The 24,680-nt window shown below is 45.8% G+C and overlaps 1 protein-coding gene across 3 annotated transcripts in view; it reads right to left on the minus strand.

Moving 5' to 3' along the window:
- Positions 1–24,680, minus strand: part of ADAM10 (ADAM metallopeptidase domain 10) — a 204,777-nt gene that overhangs the window by 102,081 nt on the left and 78,016 nt on the right. For all 3 annotated transcript variants that reach the window (XM_056572425.1, XM_056572427.1, XM_056572426.1), the window contains exon 2: positions 23,311–23,461. In XM_056572425.1, the coding sequence (XP_056428400.1) occupies positions 23,311–23,461 (151 nt within the window). The remainder of the gene's footprint in view (positions 1–23,310; positions 23,462–24,680) is intronic.

Raw genomic sequence — 24,680 nt, forward strand, 5'->3', positions numbered from 1 at the left:
TGCAGGACTGTCCGGAGAGGAGGTGGTCCGGTGGGATAGTGGTTCCGGGCTGCCATCTTCACTGGGGGCGCCTCTTCTCCGCGCTGCGGGCCCGGCCCCAGAATAGTCACGTTGCCTTGACAACGACGCAGAGGTACGTTCATTGCCAACGTACTTCTGCGTCATTGTCAAGGCAACGCCTCTATTCCGGGCCCGCAGTGCGGAGAAGAGGCGCCCCCCAGTGAAGATAGCAGCCCGGAACCACTATCCCACCGGACCACCTCCTCTCCGGACAGTCCTGCAGCACCGGACCAGCGCCGAGCGGAGGTGAGTACTGTACGAACTAAAGGGGGTGAGAGGGGGCTGGATGATGTCGAAGGCCGCAGTGGTCTTCAACCTGCGGACCTCCGGAGGTTTCAAAACTACAACTCCCAGCAAGCCCGGACAGCCGATGGCTGCCCGGGCTTGCTGGGAGTTGTAGTTTTGAAACCTCTGGAGATCCGCAGGTTGAAGACCACTGAGGGCGGATGATGAGAAGAGGATGATGAAGGGGGGGTGTGGGATGATGACAAGAGGATGATGAAGGGGGGTGTGGGATGATGACAAGGGGATGATGAAGGGGGGTGGGGATGATGACAAGGGGATGATGAAGGGGGGGGTGTGGGATGATTACAAGGGGATTATGAAGGGGGGTGGGGATGATGACAAGGGGATGATGAAGGGGGGTGGGGATGATGACAAGGGGATGATGAAGGGGGGTGGGGATGATGAAGGGGGGTGGGGATGATGACAAGGGGATGGTGAAGGGGGGTGGGGATGATGAAAAGGGGATGATGAAGGGGGGATGTGTGGGATGATGACAAGGGGATGATGACAGGTGATGATGATGAGGGTGTTAATGACGGGTCTGGATGATGACAGGGGGGGGATGATGTATTTCCCACCCTAGGCTTATACTCGAGTTAATAACTTTTCCTGGGATTTTGGGTTGAAATTAGGGGTCTCGGCTTATACTCGGGTCGGCTTATACTCGGGGAACGTAACAAGGGGTTAAGTGAACATTAATACCCCACAGGTGTTTCACGGCTCTTGCATATGTAAAAAAAAAAATTTTTTTTTTACCTAAAATGCCTCTTTTCCCCAAAATTTTACATTTTTAAAAAGGGTAAAAGCAGAAAATACCCCCCAAAATTTGTAACACAATTTCTCCCGAGTACGGCGCTACCCCATATGTGGCCCTAAACTGTTGCCTTGAAATACGACAGGGCTCCAAAGTGAGAGCGCCATGCGCATTTGAGGCCTAAATTAGGGACTTGCATAGGGGTGGACATGGGGGTATTCTACGCCAGTGATTCCCAAACAGGGTGCCTCCAGCTGTTGTAAAACTCCCAGCATGCCTAGACAGTCAGTGGCTATCTGGCAATACTGGGAGTTGTAGTTTTGCAACCGCTGGAGGCTCCGTTTTGGAAACAGTGGCGTACCAGACGTTTTTCATTTTTATTGGGGAGGGGAGGGGGGTTGTATAGGGGTATGTGTATACGTAGTGTTTTTTACTTTTTATTGTGTGTTAGTGTAGTGTTTTTAGGGTACAGTCGCACGGGCGGGGGTTCACAGTAGTTTCTCGCTGGCAGTTTGAGCTGCGGCAGAAAATTTGCCGCAGCTCAAACTTGCAGCCGGATACTTGCTGTAATCCTCCGCCCATGTGAGTGTACCCTGTACGTTCACATTGGGGGGGGGGGGAGAAACATCCAGCTGTTGCAAAACTACAACTCCTAGCATGTACGGTCTATCAGTGCATGCTGGGAGTTGTAGTTTTGCAACAGCTGGAGGCACACTGGTTGTGAAACACCGAGTTTGGTAACAAACTTTGTGTTTTGCAACCAGTGTGCCTTCAGCTGTTGCAAAAGCTACAACCCCCAGCATGTACGGACAGCGGAGGGCATGCTGGGTCTTGTAGTTATGCAACAGCTGGAGGCATACTACTTTGGCTGGGGATGCTGGGGACTGTAGTTATGCAACAGCTGGAGACACACTGGTTTGCTACATAACTCAGTGTGCCTTCAGCTGTTGCAAAACTACAACTCCCAGCAGTCAGCGACAGCCAACGGGCATGCTGGGAGTTGTAGTTATGCAACCACCAGATGCACCACTACAACTCCCAGCATGCACTTTAGCTGATTGTGCAAGCTGGGAGTTGTAGTTACACAACAGCTGAAGGTACACTTTTCAGAAAAAAAATGTGCCTCCAGCTGTTGCAAAACTACAAGTCCCAGCATGCCCATAAGGGCATGCTGGGAGTTGTGGTGGTCTGCCTCCTGCTGTTGCATAACTACAGCTCCCAGCATGCCCTTTTTGCATGCTGGGAGCTGTTGCTAAGCAACAGCAGGAGGCTGTCACTCACCTCCAACGATCCTCGCCGCACAGGTCAGTCCCTCGTCGTCGCCACCGCGGCCGCTGCTCCTGGGGCCCCGATCCCAACATTGACGCCGGGGATCGGGGTCCCCAGCACCTGGGGTGCACGTCCCGCACCCGCTCGCGTCCTCCGGAAGAGGGGCGGAGCGGGTTGCGGGAGTGACACCCGCAGCAGGCGCCCTGATTGGTCGGCCGGTAATCCGGCCGACTAACCAGGGCGATCGTGAGGTGGCACCAGTGCCACCTCACCCCTGCAGGCTCTAGCTCCGACGGCCCCAAACAGCCAGTAATTCCGGGTCACCAGGTCACTGGAGACCCGATTGACCCGGAATCTGCCGCAGATCGCTGGACTGAATTGTCCAGCGATCTGCGGCCATCGCCGACATGGGGGGGCATAATGACCCCCCTGGGCGATATGCCCCGATGCCTGCTGAACGATTTCAGCAGGCATCGGGCACCGGCTCCCCTCCAGCTAGCGGCGGGGGGCCAGGATTTGACAGGACGTACTCAAACGTCCTGAGTCCTTAAGGACTCGGAAAAGGGGCCGTTTGAGTAAGTCCTGCGTCCTTAAGGGGTTAAACAGCTACTATTTTGTTTATCCACACACACACACACACACACACAATATCAAAGCCCCATAAGATGGCCCACCTAAGTGTATGTGCTGATCTCTTAAAGGCCTTCATAAAAGGCATCTAAAATATGCCAACAAAATAGTTTATTAGGAAGAAGGAATGGTCATACGGGAACTCTCATTCTCGCCCTCCCAACCCTATCAATTGCATTCCCTCCAATCAGAATTTTATTTACTCCCTATGTAAACTGAGTGGGACTACTGGGAAAGGACAGGTAGATTACTTGTTTATTCAGCAAGTAACATCATAAAAATATTTATAAATATATACATACATACATACATGCAGTAAATTTGAGTAGCTGTATTAGTCCAGTGATGCAGATGCAAATCATAAAATGTTGCAGTATCTTGTAATACCTTTTTTATTGGACTAACAGCATTTTGTAGAGACAAGCTTTCGGGATTCCTTCCTTTATCAAGGATTTGCTTTGGACTTGATAAAGGGAGGAATCCCGAAAGCTTGTCTCTACAAAATGCTGTTATTCCAATAAAAAAAGGTATTACAAGAGACTGCAACATTTTATGATTTGCATCTACATACATACATGAATACATACACATATACACACGCTGCTCAAAAAAATAAAGAGAACGCTAAGATAACACATCCTAGATCTGAATAAACTAATCGTATGAAATACTTTCGTCTTTACATAGTTGAATGTGCTGACAACAAAATCACACAAAAATTATCAATGGAAATCAAATTTATCAACCCATGGAGGTCTGGATATGGAGTCACACTCAAAATCAAAGCGGAAAACCACACTACAGGCTGATCCAACTTTGATGTAATGTCCTTAAAACAAGTCAAAATGAGGCTCAGTAGTGTGTGGCCTCCACGTGCCTGTATGACCTCCCTACAATGCCTGGGCATGCCCCTGATGAGGTGGAGGATGGTCTCCTGACAGATGTCCTCCCAGACCTGGACTAAAGCATCTCCTGGACAGTCTGTTGGTGGATGGAGCAAGACACCATGTCCCAGATGTGCTCAATCAGATTCAGGTCTGGGGAACGGGCGGGCCAGTCCATAACATCAATGCCTTCCTCTTACAGGAACTGTTGACACACTCCAGCCACATGAGGTCTAGCACTGTCTTGCATTAGGAGGAAACCAGGGCCAACCGCAACAGCATATGGTCTCACAAGGGGTCTGAGGATCTCATCTCGGTACCTCTGGCAACCACATGGAGGGCTGTGCGGCCCCCCAAAGAAATGCCACCTGACACCATTACTGACCCAATGCCAAACCGGTCATGCTGGATGATGTTGCAGGCAGCAAAACGTTCTCCACGGCTTCTCCAGACTATGACACGTCTGTCACATGTGCTCAGCGTGAACCTGCTTTCATCTGTGAAGAGCACAGGGCAGTGCTCCTCCTGCTCCTCCTTCCACAAAGGCGGAGGTAGCAGTCCTGCTGCTGGGTTGTTGCCCTGCTACGACCTCCTCCACGTCTCCTGATGTCCTGGCCTGTCTAATGGTAGCGCCTCTATGCTCTGGACACTATGCTGACAGATACAGCAAACCTTCATGCCACAACTCGCTTTGATGTGCCATTCTGGATGAACTGCACTACCTGAGCCACTTGTGTGGGTTGTAGACTGTGTCTCATGCTACCACTGGAGTGATAGCACTGCCAGCATTCAAAAGTGACCAAAACATCAGCCAGGAAGCATAGGAACTGAGAAGTGGTCTGTGGTCACCACCTGCAGAACCACTCCTTTATTGGGGGTGTTTTGCTAATTGCCTATAATTTCCATTTGCACAACCACCTGTTGTCTGTTCCATTTGCACAACAGCATGTGAAATTGCTTCCTGAATGGACAGTGTGATTTCACAGAAGTGTGATTGACTTGGAATTACATGGTGATGTTTAAGTGTTCCCTTAATTTTTTCTGAGCAGTGTAGGAGGGATAATTAACAATATTTCTTTAGTTCGCTACAGAAGGTCAAAGAAAAACATGCTTCATTCTCCATAGGTCTTTATTAAAAAAAACTTGCTAAATTTTATTTTTACAGCTTGGTGTGAGCTCCAAATTCTCTGAATGCCCTGTATCTGCTCTCCTCTGACACCAGCCCATGTTGGCTGCCCTGCCCCTGTCTACTATACAAGCTGGTTTTTAACTCCCTCTCTCTCCCTGCTGTTACCTCTGCAAAAAAAAGTACAGCTTACAGATTTTACTTATCTCTGTGTAGCAGCTAAACAGTAGAAAATTAAAAAATAAATGGTATATTTACACACTCCACATCCGCTGTGGATATATTTTACGTTATTCAGATTTACTGCTCACTCACTTTACACTCACCCCTCCCCATTCCTGTCTACCTAGTTTCTACCTCTGGACTACAGTCTCTTAAGACCATTAAGTGATCCCTAGATGCTGTAGTGCAGCTGAAAATGCCAGGACACAGCCAGAAGCAGGGAGGGGTAAGTGTTAGTGCCAATAGAATAGAAGAACATCCATCATTTTGACTGGTGCTCTGCTCCTCTACAGTAAGCAGCAATCTATATATGTATAGATCGCTGCTAACTCTCTCACCCTCACATGTTGCTCATTGCCACTTAATGCCTCCTTGGCAGTACACAGAGCACTAAGCAAAGCAAATTGGAAGGGGGGGGGCGACACTAAACCCAGCACATGTGGGGTAGCATTACCACCACTTGACTCCTTACTTGCTGACTGCGCAGGAGGCGTACAATGTATAGCCACAGGCCACACGCTGGACTATTTACTTTAAGGCCAACGTAGGCCAAATACTTTGCCATTTAACACCACACAGTAAGTGGGCTGGGCGCTTCGCAACCGGAGCACCCAGCCCATGGACTGTAGGACCTGCACGTTTGGTACAAATTAAGCATTTGTTAACAATTGAATTTAAAAATCAGTACTAAGGTGCAGAGTCTTAAAAAATAGAAATAAATAAATTGTAGAGACCGATTCCGTTATTTCAGAATTGCCAGATTTGTTAACTTTTTTTCTTTGTTTTACTAATTCTATGTACGTCTTACACGGTCATTCCAGGAGTGGCCACAGTGTGTGGCTTCTTACTTCTTATCTCAAAGATAAACAAATGTTTAGAATTCAGCAAGACAGTGGATGAGTTCTGGGCATTGTCCCAGAATGTTACATCTGACCGGAAAGAATTTTTTAAAAATTAATAAAAACAACAATTTCTGAAAGATAAACCACTACATTTAAGGGACCCTGAAGCACAGCGGGCACCAACGTATCCCATTAACTTTTGCATGGGGTCTGTCGGGTGTCCGTCGAGTGTAGTGAAAAATACCAGACACGCAGTAATTTTTCTCCCGCTAAACTCCCGTCATTTCCCAATGCATCTACCACTGACTAGAAGCCATAAATGGCACGTAATTTATGTTGTAAGGGTACTAGTACGGACACTTCTCATGGCCGCCTCGCCCCCTCCCACAGACTTGCATTGATACTCCGGCCGCTGTATCGTGAGCCATCAAGCACGGAGGGATCTTTGCTCTGTGCAGCTGATGACAAGTTGGTGCTGCAGGAGAGATTGCGGGGGTCCCCAGCGGTGGGTCCCCTGCGATCAGACATCTTATCCCTTTGGATAGGGGATAAGATGTCTAGGGGCGGATACCCCTTTAAATTTAGCAAACAATTAGCTATATTCGTAGCGTTGGATGCCCTAACTCCATTGGTGTTTTTACATTTACTGCATCCTCCAGTTCCAGAGATATAGGGTTTAACTATTTGGTTGACTTGTTGTGCTTTTCACTAAATTGGCTAAAAGGTGGTGTGATTAGGAGCCTTCTAACCACACCCCACCAACATCATTCACGCCCCCTCAGCCTCTCAATCACTCCACCAGAGCCAAGTATTCACACCCCTATTTTCTTTCAAGTTCCCACTTTTCTGACAATCCAGTTTCAAGAACAAAGATTCAGCTAAGTAGTAAATTCCCTGTATTTTGAGAACTGGGGGCATAGTAATAAAATAGAAACACACCATTGGAATCAGGGCACCTAATGCTACTCGAGGAATTACAAAAAAATTTTGACTGATCACAGGTCCTAATAGATAAAGTGCGGTCTCACGCATTGTTTATATGATTGACATCTACGCTCAGTCAGACTTAAAATACATGGCATAGAATGTTATCTCAAACAGTTTCCCAATTCCTACGACTTGTACATTTTTTTTAGGAATTGCAAAAACCCTAGATTACCGTTTACAGTAAAAGCTTGTTATTCTACGAAAAGAGAAGTGAAACTGTAGGGCAGAGACATTATTCCAGTTAACCACATGCTACTGCCTAACCACCAAAGCAAATTAAATATAAAAAGGGTCAAACTGGCGTAAATCATTTAAAACACAGAATGTGTCATTTAAAGAATTTCATTTCTGCATTGCTTCTCCATACTAAGGAAGGTCTAGGGCTGTGGAATCAGTTTTCAGGTCTTAGCAAAACTTAGGGGGTTTCTTGTCAATATATTATTCAACATATTGATAGATATGACACACAGAAAGAGCTGCTATATAGATGGTCTTAAATACATAGGTGATGTGATCCCACTATGATACGTGGATACACAGCTATGTAAACGGAAAAATAAAATACACGAAAAGTTAAATTCTCAATAATTCTTACACTACAAAATACCAGAAAATGGACAGTAGGTGCCAAGGCTCTAAATGAGTATAAGCCTATATAAGGATGAGGCATTGAAAAAAAATGAATTGCAAATCAGTTCCATCTTAAGGGCTGTGTGTGTCTCTCTCCATAGCCTTACTTTACATCTCCAAGTCCCAATAATTACCAAATATGACAACTATCTCACACACCAGAGCAAGGCAAACCCTCACACTATAATACTTGGAACTCTCGCTAATGTATTCCATCTTGTATCTCCTGGTCAGATGGAGTGGATTTCCCCCATTGTGCGTGGAGTCCACATATTTACAGTTGATAACCATAACATTATGGGATAAAGTTGCAAATGGCAAGCAGGCAGCTCGGATCTGTTATTTTATCTCCAGGCGATTCGCAGGTTAGGACTGTCACATGCTACTTCAGTCACATGCTACTTCAGTGCCGATACTGGCTGCTTAAAAACTTGTTGACCAGGAAGGAGGGTGTTATTTTGGGTGAAAAGGGAAATAGAGAGTGAAAGGTTACAATGCAGATAAGGCACGTCTCAACTTAGGCAGAGGTGACTAGTGAATGTGAAAACCAAACCGCAAAAATACATAGTTAGTTGTCATTACAATCTTGAAATATGCATAAATACTTTATTAGCAATCCATTAACCCTTTTGCGATACATGACCTACTAGTTTTAGGTTCGATGCGGAGCCATAGGATGTCTAACATAATACATAAACTATTTAAATAGTTTCAGCCTCAAAATGTTTATGATCCTGCACATTGAACAGCGAAAAAAGTGCCAACTAAACAAAAAGGGTACAATAAAACCAAAAGATCAATGAAGAACACATTAAAGAGGGTCAGAATAGGGCAATTAAAAATAAATAATAAAGTAGTAAAATAAGACAATCCACAAAACAAGCCCTTGTAGGAGTCTGTAGATAAAAAAAAAAAAAAAAAAACTTAAGAGTTACAGCTTTTAAAAGGGGAGGAGAAAAAAATGAATAGAAATGAGACAATTGGTAGTGACATGAAGGGGTTAAATATAGAAAATTTGTGACATTTCAGTCAAATTGACCATCAAACTGTCTGTGAAGTAATCCTCAAAATACGAAATGTGACACATTGTCAAGTACATAAGGTTCATAAACAATCCATATTTCCGATCTAAAGCAAACACAAGCAGATCGAGACAAAGGGCAGATTTACAGTTCTATCATAGGTAAAAACTGCATAATGAGATCAATTGTCTACTGTGCAACACACAACAAAATTGCATGAAGAAAAAAAAGGCTACCGTATATACTCGAGTATAAGCCGAGTTTTTCAGCACGATTTTTCGTGCTGAAAACACCCCCCTCGGCTTATACTCGAGTGAACTCCCCCACCCGCAGTGGTCTTCAACCTGCGGACCTCCAGAGGTTTCAAAACTACAACTCCCAGCAAGCCCGGGCAGCCATCGGCTGTCCGGGCTTGCTGGGAGTTGTAGTTTTGAAACCTCCGGAGGTCCGCAGGTTGAAGACCACTGCGGCCTTCAACATCATCCAGCCCCCTCTCACCCCCTTTAGTTCTGAGTACTCACCTCCGCTCGGCGCTGGTCCGGTCCTGCAGGGCTGTCCGGTAAGGAGGTGGTCCGGTGAGGAGGTGGTCCGGGCTGCTATCTTCACCGGGGAGGCCTCTTCTAAGCGATTCGGGCCCGGCCTCAGAATAGTCACGTTGCCTTGACAACGACGCAGATACGTCGTTGTCAAGGCAACGGCTCTATTCCGGGCCGGAAGCGCGGAGAAGAGGCGCCCCCGGTGAAGATAGCAGCCCGGACCACCTCCTCACCGGACCACCTCCTTACCGGACAGCCCTGCAGGACCGGACCAGCGCCGAGCGGAGGTGAGTACTCAGAACTAAAGGGGGTGAGAGGGGGCTGGATGATGTTGAAGGCCGCAGTGGTCTTCAACCTGCGGACCTCCGGAGGTTTCAAAACTACAACTCCCAGCAAGCCCGGACAGCCGATGGCTGCCCGGGCTTGCTGGGAGTTGTAGTTTTGAAACCTCTGGAGGTCCGTATGTTGAAGGCCGCAGTGGTCTTCAACCTGCGGACCTCCGGAGGTTTCAAAACTACAACTCCCAGCAAGCCCGGACAGCCGATGGCTGCCCGGGCTTGCTGGGAGTTGTAGTTTTGAAACCTCTGGAGGTCCGCATGTTGAAGGCCGCAGTGGTCTTCAACCTGCGGACCTCCGGAGGTTTCAAAACTACAACTCCCAGCAAGCCCGGACAGCCGATGGCTGCCCGGGCTTGCTGGGAGTTGTAGTTTTGAAACCTCTGGAGGTCCGCAGGTTGAAGACCACTGAGGGCGAATGATGAGAAGAGGATGATGAAGGGGGGGGGGGTGTGGGGATGATGAAGGGGGGTGGGGATGATGAAGGGGGGGGGTGTGGGATGATTACAAGGGGATGATGAAGGGGGGATGTGTGGGATGATAAGGGGATGTGTGGGATGATGACAAGGGGATGATGAAGGGGGGATGTGTGGGATGATGACAAGGGGATGATGAAGGGGGGGATGTGTGGGATAAGGGGATGTGTGGGATGATGACAAGGGGATGATGAAGGGGGGATGTGTGGGATGATGACAAGGGGATGATGAAGGGGGGATGTGTGGGATGATAAGGGGATGTGTGGGATGATGACAAGGGGATGATGAAGGGGGGATGTGTGGGATGATAAGGGGATGTGTGGGATGATGACAAGGGGATGATGAAGGGGGGATGTGTGGGATAATGACAAGGGGATGATGAGGATGTTAATGACGGGTCTGGATGATGACAGGGGGGGATGAGGTATTTCCCACCCTAGGCTTATACTCGAGTCAATAACTTTTCCTGGGATTTTGGGTTGAAATTAGGGGTCTCGGCTTATACTCGGGTCGGCTTATACTCGAGTATATACGGTATGTTGAATTAAGTTCTGCACATAGGGGGGCATTCATCATTGTAGGTGTACAGTTGGGATCAAACGTTTGGGCACCCCAGGTAAAAATTTGTATAAATGTGCATAAAGAAGCCAAGGAAAGATGGAAAAATCTCCAAAAGGCATCAAATTACAGATTAGAGACTTCCGGTTCCGGCGCGGCCTGATGTAGACGGCGAGCGCCTGTGCTCCTCCACCCCCGGCTCATACCAGCTCGGTACCGCTGCACTAACGGGCTTCAGAAGTCCCCGAACACCACCCGACACCTCAGCCAGACCGAGGGGATGGACAGGTACCTCCAACGTGGCGGCTCCTCCGGTACATCGCAGCCCGCGCCTCCCCAGCACACGCCGCAAAGCGCACCTGTCATGGCGGCGGCAGCGGGACAGAAGCTGCGACCCGCTTCGGGAGTCCCCACACTGCCACTAATGAATGATACCCGCGTGGGGACGCCGGGGACTGACGGGGCGACACCGCATGGCGGCTCCCAACAACCGGCACCACCTGCAGTCCCAGAAATTACGCAGCCCGACTCTGCAGTAATGGCGGCGACCGCATCGGGGGAGACATCACGGCCACCACGAACGGAGGGGCAATTAAACTCTGAGGTAACCGCAATGGAAGTCAGCCTGCCAGCTGACCCACACTTGGGACCACACTCTGCCACCGTGGGCCCCACACTCCCCGGGATTACTATTGCAACCCCTCAACTTTCCCCAGGGCCGGCCTTTTCCATAGACTACCAGCACCTGGCGAATGAAATGGCGTTGCGTATTACCCCAACTATACGAAATATAGTGGAGGAGGTCCTAAAAGCAACTCTCCAAAACCTAAAACTAGAAGTGCAGGAACATACTGGCCGCCTGTCAGAACTGGAGCACAGAACCTCCCAATTGGAGGATACCGACACGGCTGCAGCTAAACGCCTACAGGACATGGAACTAGAGATGACCCGCATTGGCGAGAAAATGGAAGACCTAGAAAATCGCTCTAGGCGCAATAATTTACGTATAGTGGGGGTTAAGGAGACAGTAGCACCTCTTGACCTGCAACGCTTTTGTGAGCGAGATCTTCCTAAGTCGCTTGGCCTGTCTCATCCCTGCAGGGTGGAACGAGCCCACAGAATTGGCCCATCTTCACACCCCCAGCCTAACCGACCATCTTCCACTCCGGAGGCCCGCCCCCGTCAAGTCATTCTGCGACTACTGGATTACAACGACAAAGTTGATATTCTGAGGGCGTACCGCCGTCTGACACAACCCCTGGAAATTCATGGTATGCGCCTGTTGATTTTTGAGGACTTCTCGGTAGAAGTGGCGAAACGAAGGAGGGCCTTCAGCACTGTTTGCACTAAGCTATTTCAGGCGAAATATAGATTCCAACTGCAGTATCCAGCCACCGTGAGGGTGTTCCATCCTGACGGCTCTACTACCACTTTCAAGACTCCAGAGGAAGCATCTTCATCAATGGACCAGCTGCTGTCCTCTTCCTCCACGTCATCTTCCCGTCCACCGGCTCGGACGCCCACTCGTCGTTCAAGGTCACCAAGGAGGAATCATCGTTCCCGCTCAGCACCTAGAGAATCGCAATTCTCCGCAAGCCAAAGACACCGACGTAGACGTCATCGCTCTCCAGGTCGTGGCTATGACAGCGACAGGCGATCTTCACCTGACTGACCACAGCTGTTCCTTGTTCCTGATGACTTCACCTTCTTGCCTTTGAGCCTTCTGCTGGGACTACGGGAATGATGAACTGGACGTCCAGGTTTTCTCTTTATTTTTATCTTCCTCGCCTGTATGGCGCTGTTATACAGAAGGTTTCCAGTGTTGCCATATTCCAACCCGGCTCTGGTGCTGTAATGTTTCACGGCCGCACGGCAGGGTTGGCCTTTCCCCTGCCTGACTGAGGGACTCGACCATCTTAGAAGGGGTCGGGGGGAGGGGGGGGGAGCATGGGCATCCAGAAATGTGTGATATTACTTTGATGCCTATGTCGGCCGAAAAAAGGAAGTCCATCATCCAAAAGGAAGGTGTTGCTAAATTAGCAACACTTTCTAGGATATTCTACAAGATGGTTAACTGTTATTTGCTTGTATACTGTTTTTGTTTTGTTTGTTCTTTCCCACAGCTCGGAACCTCTAGTGAAAACTACTGCCCAGTTTATTATCGGGCACCTATCCTGCCTTACAGACACTTTACACGGTATTACTTATTCAGGGTCATGTTTGGTATGCCCCCATTGCTGCTGCGCCCTTTCATATCTACTTACACATATAATATCTGCACAGCCCTCCATGAGGGATTGTCTAGATTGTCTTGATTTACCATGCCTAACATAATATCGTGGAATGTAAAGGGTCTTCGCTCCCCCCAAAAACGAAGACTTTATATACGATACTTGAAAAGATTCCACCCGGACATTGTCCTCCTCCAAGAAACCCACCTAGCTGGCTCAGATTTCTTTAGGTTACAGCAGCAATGGGTGGGGCAGGTGTTTGGTTCTCAGGCCCAGGATGGGAAAGCAGGAGTGGTCACCTTGATCCACAAATCTTTTGCATTTGGTCTTATATCACACGACACTGATGATGAAGGCAGGGTCTCACATTTACGACTTGACCACAATGGAGAGATCTTTAGCATTTATAACATATACGGTCCCAATGGAGAAAATAAGTCCTTTTTTCATGCTCTAGCGGACAGAATTCATGACGATAACACGACGAACAAAATAGTGGGGGGCGACTTTAACACAGTCCTCGACCCCCTAGTGGACAGAAAGGGCCCGACATCTCAAGCAATCCCCATACGTAGCAGGGACTGTGTATTGCCCCCTTTCTTGGACCAATTGGGACTGCTAGATGTGTGGAGAATGTCCCACCCGGACGATAGGGAATTCACCCATTTCTCCAATGCTCACTCTTCCTGGTCTTGTATAGACTATCTACTGACATCTCCGGAACTTTACCATAAAGTTAGCTCAGTAGACATTGGAGAACTGGCGTTGTCAGACCATGCCCCTCTCTGTCTACGGCTCTTGCCCTCCTACCCCAAAGGAACAGATATTCTTTGGCGTTACCCCTCACTGCTGGCCAAGGATGATACCTTCCTCGAATTACTTAGGGGTTGGTGGTTAGAATATACCGTATATAATGGGGAACACCGCTCAGACCCAACTCTGTTCTGGGAATCGGGGAAGGCAGTATTAAGGGGAAAATTGATGGCACACGTGGCCCACCTAAAACGCACCTCTCTGAAAAATCTGAATGCAGCCAGTGCTCGACTAAGGGATGTCTATGCCACCTTCGTAGCCCACCCTACTATTCAGAACCGGGAGGAATGGAAATCGGCTAGAGCCAATTTTGAATTATGGTGGGATAGAAGGGAACGCCTAGGGAGGTCCCACTTTGAGGTAGATCTCTTTAGACACGGTAACAAATCGGGACGTCTACTAGCCCGTATAGCTAGGGGAAAGATACCCACCCCTCACATAACAGCACTTAAAGACTCCTCGGGAGTCACGCACAAAAACCCTCACTCCATTAACAAATTGCTGTCCTCCTATTATAGCTCGCTTTATGAAAACTCTCCCTCTGACCTTTCGGTGGGTGAGGCCTTCTTGAAACGGGTCCAACTTCCCACACTGACGGAAGAACAGAGGGAGATTCTTAATGCACCGGTGTCGGTGGAGGAAATACAGGGAGTTATCGGTCATCTCCATAACGGGAAGGCCCCGGGCCCTGACGGGTATTCAGGCGAATTTTATAAAGCCCTATCAGAGCAGATTGCCCCAGTCTTAAGGGATATGTTTCAGGTATTCATGTCTACGGGATCGTTACCCACAGAAGCCTCTCTTGCACACATAAAAGTTTTGCCTAAACCGGGTAAGGACCTAACTGACCCAGGTTCCTATCGTCCGATATCTCTAATTAACCAAGACATCAAGATTCTATCAAAAATTTTAGCTGACCGTCTTTCTCGATTCATGCCAGCTTTAATCGGTTCCCATCAAGTGGGCTTTATTAGGAACAGATCAGCTACCATGAATTTGAGAACGGTTATGGCGGTTTTAGATCGCCTACAGCATCAGCCCCAGAGGGGTGAAGCTCCTGCCTTGCTCACTTTGGATGCTGAAAAAGCATTCGATAATGTAAAATGGGATTGGCTGGGACTGGTGCTGGATGCGATTGGTATTCAAGGGTCATTTAGGAATTACATTTCGGGGATTTATGCAAACCCCATGGCTAGAATACACACGCCTGGTATCCTATCCACACCCTTCCCTCTCTTTAAGGGCACCAGACAGGGTTGCCCACTCTCTCCCCTACTCTTTAATTTAGCGTTAGAACCCCTGGCGCTCTCCCTACTGTCTGAAAATATTTATCCTGGCATTAAGGTGGGGAAGAATGAAGTAAAATTGACAATGTTCGCAGATGATATTTTATTGTTCCTTGATGGCCCGACTGCTTCCCTAGGACGCATTCTTGAACATCTGAGAACATTTGGGGCGTTCTCGGGTTACAAAATAAATGTGTCTAAATCGGAACTTTTACCCCTAGGTCCTTTCCGTCACCAGTGGCTTCCAGAAATATCAGGTATGGGAGTCCGCATTGCTGACTCCTCCATCACCTACCTAGGTATCAAAATAGGGAGAACGCCCGACACCATATATAGTTTAAACTATACTCCCCTCTTCTCCAAGATTAAAGCTGAATTACGTAAATGGGAAAAACTCCCCCTGAATTTTATGGGGAGATGTGCACTCATTAAAATGGTTAGCTTTGCGCGTCTCCTATACCCCCTGCAAACCCTACCACTTCTGTTAAAACATACTGACGTGAAAGGCTTAAACTCAGCATTCACCAAATTTATCTGGGCGGGGAAGAGGCCCAGAATCGCACTAAACAAACTGATGCTCAATAGGTCTGATGGGGGACTGAATTTTCCCAATGTAAGAGGATACAATCTATCGTGTCTTTTTCGATTTGTTAATGACTGGATACATGGATCCTCTTACCATGCTCTTTACGGTTTAGAGAGTGAGTTGGCGGCCCCATGGAACCTAGCAGTCCTCTTACATACTGCATACTCTAAACTCCCCTCCATAGTGAAACGCTCTGTACTGCTGAGGGATACGGTGGCATCTTGGAAGGAGGTCAGGAAGTTATATGGACTGCCTTACCTCTTATCCAAACATCTACCACTGGCGAAACATCCAGAGTTTCCCCCGAGACTTCCTCCTGGGGTGCTTGGCCTTTGGTCGGACAGGGGCCTCACGAAGGCCGGGCACTTTATGGACGTTACTCAGAAACGATGGCTCCGACCAACCACACTGCTCTCCCTACACAACCTTCCCCCGTCTCATGCATTCCCTATACAACAGATATGCTCCTTCTTCTCTAGTCGATTGCGTAACCTGTCCAAAGAGGCCACAAAGAACGAACTAGACTATCTTATTGGTTCGGAACCCCGTAAATTGTCCATCTCCATGATATACACATCCCTTAGGAAAGTACTACTGAAATTTACACCCTCTTCTATTTTTTCAGCGTGGACCTCATGGGTACCAGGAGACGATATTTCGGAATGTATCTTGAATGGGTGGAATATCATCCGTAAATGCATTATCAATGAGAGATGGCGGGAAACCTACTACAAAATGGCTCACAAAGCCTTATATGGGTTTAACATACTGCCTTCCCCGGATTTCCCCGATCGTATCACGGCCTGCCCTAAATGTGCTACCCCTTTGACGAATATGTGGCATGGAGTTTGGACGTGCCCCCATACAGAAAGATATTGGCAAATGATTATATCATATATCAGAGAGAAATGGGAAATGTCACTACCACATACACCAAGAGCCCTATTGTTTCATCAGTTTAGACCACCTGACTTGACCGACCAAGGCCCCACCAAAACACCCCAACTAGTTCACATTGTCCTCTTAGTGGCACTGAGGTGTATCTTCGCAGCCTGGCTCTCCCCTTCTGTTCCCACCATCTCCATGGTCATATCGCAACTTAAACTGTTATGTGGGATAGATAGGCTTGATACTGAACGACACATGAGCACAAACACAGCAAAATATTTCGCCAAATGGCAAGATTTTATTGTTGCACACTACACACCAGCTGAAATAGAGGACATAGTTAAGCCCTTTAGCTCGACAGACTGGTACTGTCTTGGGGTTTTGAGTGATTCACTGGGTCCATTACGACTTACCTCTTGACCTTGACTTCGAGCATACTACGAGCATGGCACGCCTAATTTGAGCGAGGCGAATGAATATTGTGATACTGCCGCGCATTTCCACTTGGGTTCTCCATTAGCTGTGTGGAGTTTACAGTTTTTGGTTTGTAATTTATTGAATGTTCTTATGGCTCTTATTCGATGATATTCCGCACTTAACCATCAATGTGTGATGTTTGGTTATAACAATGAAAATTCAATAAAAATTTGTTTTAAAAAAAAAATTACAGATTAGACATTCTTATAATATTTCAACAAAAGTTAGATTTTATTTCCATCATTTACACTTTCAAAATAACAGAAAACAAAAAAATGGCAACTGCAAAAGTTTGGGCACCCTGCAGAGTTAATATCTTGTACTGCCCCCTTTGGCAAGTATCACAGCTTGTAAGCTCTTTTTGTAGCCAGCCAAGAGTCTTTCCATTCTTGTTTGAGGTATCTTTGCCCATTCTTCCTTACAAAAGTCTTCCAGTTCTTTGAGATTTCTGGGCTGTCTGTCACGCACTGCTCTTTTAAGGTCTATCCATAGATTTTCAATTATATTGAGGTCTGCAGATTGTGAAGGCCATGGCAAAACCTTCAGTTTACGCCTCTTGATGTAATCCCCCGTGGATTTCGAGGTGTGTTTAGGATCATTATCCATTTGTAGAAGCCATCCTCTCTTTAACTTCAGCTTTTTCAGATGGCAAGTTAGCATCCAAAATTTGCTGAAATTTAATTGAATCCATTTTTCCTCCTACTCGTGAGATGTTCCCTGTGCCATTGGCTGCAACCCCAAAGCATGATTGATCAACCCCCATGCTTAACAGTTGGACAGAGGTTCTTTTCATTAAATTCTGTTCCCCTTCGTCTCCAAACTTACCTTTGCTCATTCTGGCCAAAAAGTTCAATTTTAACCTTATCGGTCAACAGAACTTGTTTCCAAAATGCATCAGGCTTGTCAATATGTTCATTTGCAAACTTCAAACACTGATTTTTGTGGTGAGGACGTAGAAGAGGTTTTCTTCTGATGACTCTTCCATGAAGACCATATTTGTACAAGTATCTCTTTATAGTTGAATAGTGTACCACAACTCCAGTGTCTGCCAGATCTTTCTGGAGGGATTGTGCAGGCAAACGTGGGTTTTGAATTGGTTTTCTCACAATCCTGCGAGCTGTTCTGTCTGATATTTTTCTTGGTCTTCCAGATCTTGCTTTAACTTCCACTGTTCATGATGACTGCCATTTCTTAATTACATTCCGAACAGAGGATATGGACATCTGAAAACGTTTTGCTATCTTCTTACAGCCTTCTCCAGCTTTGTGAGCGTCAATTATTTTCAGTTTCAGATTTCTAGACAACTGCTTAAAAGAACTGGTGGTGCTGATTGTTGGGGCAAGGTCAGATGAGTCTGGGAATTTAAAACCTCAGAACAATCAATGACACTGGCAGGTCTCAGCTTTGCAAAGGGGGCAGTGCATGCTATAAATTCTGCAGGGTGCTCAAACTTTTGCAGACGCCATTTTTTTGTTTTCTGTTATTTTGAAAGTGTAAATGATGGAAATAAAATCTAACTTTTGTTGACCTAGTATAAGAATGTCTAATCTGTAATTTGATGCCCTTTGGAGATTTTTCCTTGGCTTCTTTATGCACATTAATACAAATTATTACCTGGGGTGCCCAAACTTTTGATCCCCACTGTTAGTGAAGCATTTTTTTTACACTTTTTGTGTGCTGGTAATCTGTAGGAGCACCAAATTTATGAAATGGTTGCAGAGCATTTGATACATTTTGTGCAGGTCACATTTTCAGAAATTTCTCTCTTCACATACACCAGAAAGCTAAGCTAAGTCTGGGCTGGTGTAGTTAGAGAGACTTTTCAGTGGTTTTGTGCCTTTTTGCGCCATTTCACAAAAAGGCACAGATCATAAAACCCATCCATATCATGCGTATTGCCAAAATCAGTGGATTGCATCTCAAAATCAGCAGAAATGTGTTAACTACAAAGGCAAAAAAAAAAAAAAGACACTTGCGCAAATATACCACCAAATATAGACAGAAAAAAATGGATAGACACAATGATAAATGCCGGCCATAGTATCACATATGCTAGATATTCCCATGTAAATTAAATGAATTGGTGTTAATATATCTATGAGAAGGTGATTCTAATGAAAATGCATAATATCAATGACAAAAGATACAAGGATAAGACTTCAGAGGTACATCAGAATGGGGAATACCCCTGGGGGGGGGGGGGGGGGTCTGGATATGGTGGAACATAACTCACTAGATATCTTTATCAAAGGTAAGGAAATAACATATGTCCAGGAGAGAAGAAAGTTTTCATTCTAGAACACCAAAGAGCTCTATGGGACTGTTAGCAAAGGGAATGAGGGTTGCATTGTACACATAACTTACTAGTTAAATCAGTGACCAGCGGCTGTTGCCGGGACTGACCAGTGATGTCCCCGACATCACGCTGAGAAGCCGTGCAGAGGACGTCACTCAGTGTTGCACTGCGCAGTCACTCAGTCCAAGACCATTTGAACCTGATCCTGCCAAAGCGTGCCCGGTGGAAAAAAAAAAAAACAACCAAGCAGGGGATCAGACTAAGGCGGAGGGGGATGATGCAGCAAATGGGGGGAATCAGAGTTGGGGTAATGATGTGGCATTAAGTTCAGAGCTTTCAAGTCATTCATTTTTTGCTCAAATTTTCTTGATAAAATGAGGGCACGTGTTAAACGCCAATAAATACGGGTAAATAAACAAACAAAATGTTTATGTTGCCCATGTGGTTTTTAATGCGAGAAATGCACCATTTTAAAACAAACAAAAAACACATTTTCCACAAAAAAAAAAAATCTAGCTTCATTTACTATCAGTATTATATGCAAAAGAGTTTGTTCGGCACTGCTATTTTCTGACCACCACTGGATATATGAATGGGATAAACTGGAATACTGCATTTTGAAGACAAGTGCTGCTCTGACTAATCCAGATTCAAAGCAATGTACAGCAGTAAGAAATAATGCAGTCGGCAGATCACCAGGTCATCTTCGTTGTTTCTTCTTTGTTCTAAAATACTCACATAATTACATATAGATAGAGGGAAGGGACAAGCACGGGAGGTACAGCTAGGCGGCGACAGCCGCCGTTTCACACTTGCGAAACGGCTGCTGTCGCCGCCTAGCTGTACCCCCCGAGCTGGTCCCTCCCTGCTATGTATATGTAATTAAGTGAGTATTTTAGAATAAAGAAGAAACAACGAAGATGACCTGGTGAGCTGCCGAATGAATTATTACTTACTGCTGTATATTATCAGTATTAGCAGTAGGACTCCTCAGTTTCTACAATCTCAGACTGTGTGGTGGTTTTGCTGGGCAAGTGTTAACATTTTTAGTTTCCTTAACAGACCTACAATAAATAAATGTTAAAATAAAAGCATATGTGAATACTAGGCCTTTAGAAGTAAAAGAATCTCATGAACACCCAAGTCTTTACATAACCTGTGGCAATGTTGAACAAGCAGCAATGGAAATCTCAAACCAGTTAGGTAGAGTGAGGCTGGGTAATTTTTATACCAGCAAAAGTAAAAGCGGGTCAAGTAAATATTGGTCGACTCTACACTTCATGGGGTTTATTAATGGAAAAAGATTTTGTACAGAAGCCAAGATGATCTTTATGTAAAACAGGCGAAGGCATCTACATGACATCCAAGTCACCTTCAAGAGGATGGGAGCATTCTACAGGGAGTCCCTTAAAGGTAAACTGTCACCCGTTCATCCGCACTATAACCGGGTTATAGTGCGGGTGAACAGGAGACGGATGCGGGGTCTTGGACTGGTATACCTACCTGCAGTCCAGAGCCCCGATCCTCCGAAGGTCCCCCTCTTTCAGCACTGACTTGTGCTCTGGAGGCGGGCACGTCGGCTGGATTTAAATATTCATAAGAGTTTGTCACGTGAATGCTCAGTAGGCATGAGCGCTCACGTGACCAGCGCTTAGGAATATTTAAATCCAGCCAGCAGGCCCGCCTCCAGAGCGCAAGTCAGCGCTGAAAGAGGAGGACCTTTGGAGGATCGGGGGTTCCAGACTGCAGGTAGGTATACCAGTCCAAGACCCCGCATCGGTCTCCTGTTCACCCGCACTATAACCTGGTGTATCGGGTTATAGTGCGGGTGAACGGGTGACCGCTTTCCTTTAAATCTGGACACATAGGTAAAGTGCATTTCACTCAACAGAGGTTAGCCCCCATAATTTTACTTCTGGGGTATGCGAAAGGAGAAGAAGATCTAAATAAACTGAAAGAATGCATCATGAATGTACTCAAATTGATGGAAATATGGAATTACTTTATGTGAATCTTGCAAAGTGCACGGAAACTTCCATCACAAATGGTGGAAATACATTGAAGATGCTATTAAATAAATAGAATAATATGTTGTTCAACGTTTTTGTTTGTTTTTTTATGCTTAATGCGCCCATGTGTCTACCGTTTGGGGACACACTATAGTTTAGAGACTTTAACACTGATATATTTGGTCCGTATAAAGTGGTACAGACAATATTTAGGTGAAGTCACATTTTCATACAATACTTGAAAGTTTTGAAGATAAAATATTAAAACCATTGTGCAAATTGTCAATTGCATAACAGCAGGAGAATATTGCTAAATATCCTAAGTGGAAGTTTTGTAATCCCAGGTAAATATGCAATTTCACGTCAGCCATATTACTGTTCTGCAACAAAACACTTAGGCATTATTGTGATCGGCATAACCATTAAACTGCTGTGGAGTCCTGGCCTTATAAAAGAGATGCAACATTTTACACAGTTTTATGCCAGCCTACAATGTAGAAAATATATAATATGACAAATATTTCTGGAAAGAATATGAGGCAAGAAAAGTCCACCAGGATACCAATTACACTATCAAAAACATTTGATGGCTTTGCATGTTACTGCTGCCTGAACCTCAATGACTGATTTTAATAGCATTGAGCTTGTATAGTATTGGCAAATTCTTAAATGCATGTATGCTGTCCTTGAGAATGTGGCTCATATCAAATAAGACAAATACAATTATTGTTATAAATGCTTTCAATTCTACATACACCTTTAGTTAAAAGGAGTACTCCGCTAGAAAAAAAAATGGTGCCAGAGAGTTAAACAGATTTGTAAATTACTTCTATTTAAAAATCTGAATACTTACAGTACCTATCAGCTGCTGTATGCTACAGAGGAAGTTATTTTCTTTTTGAATTTCCTTTCTGCTTGACCACATTGCTCTCTGCTGACACCTGTTATCCATTTCAGGAACTGTCCATAGTAATCCCCATAGCAAACCTCTCCTGCTCTGGACAGTTCCTGACATGGACAGAGGTGTCAGCAGAGAGCACTGTGATCAGACAGAAAGGAACTTCAAAAAGAAAAGAACTTCCTCTGTAGTATACAGCAGCTGATAAGTACTGGAAAGATTAAGATTTTTTAATAGAAGTAATTTACAAATCTGTTTAATTTTCTGGCACCAGTTGATTAAAAAATGTTTTCCAGCGGAGTACCCCTTTAATGGGATTATCCATCTCTACAAAATGGAGGACGTAAAGATTAGTTCACCAGGGGTTCGATTCCTAGCACACTCTTGTGAGAGCCACAGTATCTTAAAGGGGTACTCCGGTGAAAACCTTTTTTCTTTTAAATCAACTGGTGGCAGAAAGTTAAACATATTTGTAAATTACTTCTATTAAAAAATCTTAATCCTTCCTGTACTTATTAGCTGCTGAATACTACAGAGGAAATTCTTTTCTTTTTGGAATGCTCTCTGATGACATCACGAGCACAGTGCTCTTTGTTGACATTATAATAATAATAAGTCTTTATTTATTGTTGTCCTTAGTGGGATTTGAACCCAAGGCCCCAGCACTGCAAGGCAGCAGTGCTAACCACTAAGCCACCATGCTGCCCTTAGCATACATCTGCTATGCACGGTTGCTAAAATGGACAGAGATGTCAGCAGAGAGCAATGTGCTCGTGATGTCATCAGTGTTCCAAAAAGAAAGGAATTTCCTTTGTAGCATTCAGTAGCTAAGTACTGGAAGGATTAAGATTTTTTTAATGGAAGTAATTTACAAATCTGTTTAACTTTCTGGCACCAGTTGATTTAAAATAAAAAAAGGTTTTCACCGGAGTACCCCTTTAAGTGTTTACTGGCACTTATACCTGCATTGCCATATTAGAAGCAGCACTGCAACTTTCTGGAACATTGCACCAGTTACTGCAAAACCCCTGTAATAGTATGGTGATGAATGTACGAATACTAGTAAACACAGAAGATGCTGCAGCACTCATACGAGTACCATGGCCCCTTGACCTCAAAGAAATCTAATATTGATGGGCTATACTAAAAGTCTGGATATCCGGTTTAATGTGCTACTTATTCAGCGTTCACCATGTAAACAGGCTCTTACCTTCCATGGGCTTGAAAGTCCAAGTGTACAAACTGATCCTCATGGGACACTGCTCTCTTGGCACGTTGGTGTTTTTGGTGTAAGGCGTCCATGTCATAAGACAATCCTTCATAATGTCTAATATAAGTATTCAGTTTGTTTCCATACTGACCTGCAAATAAATAGCATAAAGATATTACTTTTATGTAATATGTTGCGCAGAGAGGCACAAAAAGTTTTCTAAGCTTCACCAGAGTAACATTAAAGGGCATATTAGGTCAAGTACCGTATATACTCGAGAATAAGCAGAGTTTTTCAGCACGATTTTTCATGGTGAAAACGCCCCCCTCAGCTTATACTCGAGTGAACTCTCCGGCTGTCAATCCCTTCATCAGTGGTCTTCAACATGCGGACCTCCAGATGTTGCAAAACTACAAACCCCAGCAAGCCCGGACCGTCTGGTGGGGAGGATTAGTCGTTGCGGGCTGTCCATCTTCACCGGGGGGCCTCTTCTCTGCGCTTCGGGCCCGGCCCGGCAGTAGTGACGTTGCCTTGACAACGAAGCACAGGGACGTTCATGCGCAACGTCCCTGTGCGTCGTCGTCAAGGCAACGTCACTAGTCCGGGCCCGAAGCGCGGAGAAGAGGGCCCCCTGGTGAAAATAGACAGCCCGCGACGACTAACCATACCCACCGGACGGTACCTGCAGCATAGATGGCCCGGACCAGCTCACCCTAACTTCCCGCCGAGGGGAGGAGAGTACAAAACAAAGGGGGGGGGGGGGGGGCTGGATGATGACTAAGGCCGCAGTGGTCTTAAACCTGCGGACCTCCAGAGGTTTCAAAACTACAACACCCAGCAAGCCCGGACAGCCGATGGCTGTCCGAGCATTCTGGGAGTTGTAGTTTTGAAACATCCGGAGGTCCGCAGGTTGAAGACCACTGATGAAGGGATTGACAGGCGGTGATGATGAAGGGGGGGGGGGGGGGGGATAATGATGGGGGTCTGGATGATGACATGGGGGGGGGATGATGTATTTCCCACCCTAGGCTTATAGTCGAGTCAATAACTTTTTCCTGTGTTTTTGGGGTAAAATTAGGGGCATCGGCTTATATTCAGGCCAGCTTATACTCGAGTATATACGGTATATGACCTATGAAAACACATACATATACTAAGCTGAACACTCCTCCACAGGTCATGTTCACTAGTCATTTATTAAGATGTGCAATAGAATGCAGAAATGGCTGTTCGTTTATTAAGGCCATGTTTACACATGGTGTATCTGCTGCCAGATTTTCTGCTGTGGATTTGTGTAAAGACTCAGGTGTGAAATAAAAAATAAAAAAAATACTTGTCCAAGGGACTAAAACAGAGCACAATCTACTTGT

This window comes from Hyla sarda, chromosome 4 (assembly GCF_029499605.1).
Source record: "Hyla sarda isolate aHylSar1 chromosome 4, aHylSar1.hap1, whole genome shotgun sequence".
NCBI classification, from domain to species: Eukaryota; Metazoa; Chordata; class Amphibia; order Anura; family Hylidae; genus Hyla; species Hyla sarda.